The 1,830-nt window shown below is 36.9% G+C and overlaps 1 protein-coding gene across 1 annotated transcript in view; it reads right to left on the minus strand.

Annotated features, from left to right (window-relative positions):
- HELRODRAFT_86324 (hypothetical protein) overlaps nt 1-1,505 on the minus strand; it is a gene marked incomplete at both ends in the record, with an annotated part of 14,611 nt that extends 13,106 nt beyond the window's left edge. Inside the window, 2 exons of the mRNA XM_009027787.1 lie at nt 462-512; nt 1,269-1,505. Coding sequence (XP_009026035.1) covers nt 462-512; nt 1,269-1,505 — 288 coding nt within the window. The remainder of the gene's footprint in view (nt 1-461; nt 513-1,268) is intronic.
- Nucleotides 1,506-1,830: the final 325 nt, after the last annotated feature.

A 1,830-nucleotide genomic window follows, 5' to 3' on the forward strand; every position in this document is an offset into this window, starting at 1 on the left:
AAGAAAATGACCTTTAACCTTGTAACCCTCAACGATAACAAAGACCCTAGCAATGATGATTGCAAAGATGTTAACGAAGATGATGTAATGAGAGAGATGAAGTTTTCTTAAATAATGTCGAAAATGATGAGCATGTGCTGTGAAAAAAAAACTCAATGATGATGATGATGATGATGATGATGATGATGATCTTGGCGTAAGAAAAGTTGACAACGATGATCATGATTAAACTGATGAAAACGTGATGATAATGATGATGAAAACGTGATGATGATGATAATGACGAAAACATGATGATGATGATGACGATGAAGACATGATGATGATGATGATGACATGATGATGATGACAAAAACGTGATGATGATGATGATGACGAAGACATGATGATGATGACGAAAACGTGATGATGATGACGAAGACATGATGATGATAATGATATGATAGTGACAAATCACTCACTTGTATCCTCATTATAAGAAGCTCCATCCTTGTTTTGATGTCATCTGGTGTCTGTGTGTGGGTATGTGTGAGTGTGTGTGTGGTTTGGACGACGATGGCGATCTTTATAATGTCGTTTGTAATGATACGATGAATTATTAATAACAGACAGACAAACGAACAATCAATCAAGCATAGAAGCAGACAAGCACAAACACAGACACATAAGAACAGACATAACACATACACAAAGAGACATAAATCCAAAGAAGCAAGCAACCAAGCTACAAACAGATGAACAGGTACTGAACAAACTGAAATTTGAGGTTGAATATCACCAATGTGTGTATGTTTATATGTGTGTGTGTTAGTGTGTGTGTGTTAGTGTGTGTACGTGAGTGTGTGTATGTGTGTAATTATTTTCACAAAATGTTGTAAAATTGATTTTCTGCCTTTCATAGTGGTCTCTATGTCTCACACGTAAGCCTCACACATTTTCTTATTTTACCATTTGTGGTTGCGGATTTCGAATAAATAAATAATTCCACATGCAAATATGACGGAACAAAATTACATACTAATTAATGAACAGAGATACAACCAATCAATCAATCACTCATCGTTTAGCGTCCAGAGACCCAGTTCTCCCGAGGTAGGACGTTGCATACTAATTAATAAACAGAGATTCAAGCAAACAAATAAACAAGCCCTCATACACAGAAAGAAACCAACAAAGATACAGAATAACAAAAAAACAGTCAAACAAAGATACAAACGAACGAGCAAACGAGCAAACGAACGAACGAACGAACAAACAAACAAACAAACATTCTCCAGGTGCTGCAAGTCAGTGACAGGCGCCTCCATGAAGTTGTTGACGTTGATGGCTGACTTTGCACTGGCTGTCAGTTCCTGGCGTTGTTGTTGAATGAATGGATGGATGAATGAATGGATGGATGGACGAATAATGGATGGTAAGAACGAATGATAAGTAAACGAATGCGTTGGTAAATGAATGAAAGAATGAACGAATGGATGGGTAGACAGATGAATAAAATGACGCATGGTTTGATTGATGGATGGATGGATGAACAGCGGATGCACATTAATGAATGTATGGATAAAAGGTATGTTGAACAATTTAGGACTGATGGATTGATGTAAGATGGATGAATTAATGGATAAATGGTGAAAAGATGTATGAATGGATGATAAATTGATAGATATTAGTGAAACAAATACAAACAAACAAACAAACAAACGTGGAGATTGGACTTCTTGTAAGCAAGAACACCTCCAACAGTCACTCCAGAAGCAACTAGCAAGAGTCTGCAGGAAATGGGATGTTGGGAATGAATCGGGATGTTGGGAATGGATTTGGAGATTCAGG

Source organism: Helobdella robusta, assembly GCF_000326865.2.
Source record: "Helobdella robusta unplaced genomic scaffold HELROscaffold_51, whole genome shotgun sequence".
Classification (NCBI taxonomy): domain Eukaryota; kingdom Metazoa; phylum Annelida; class Clitellata; order Rhynchobdellida; family Glossiphoniidae; genus Helobdella; species Helobdella robusta.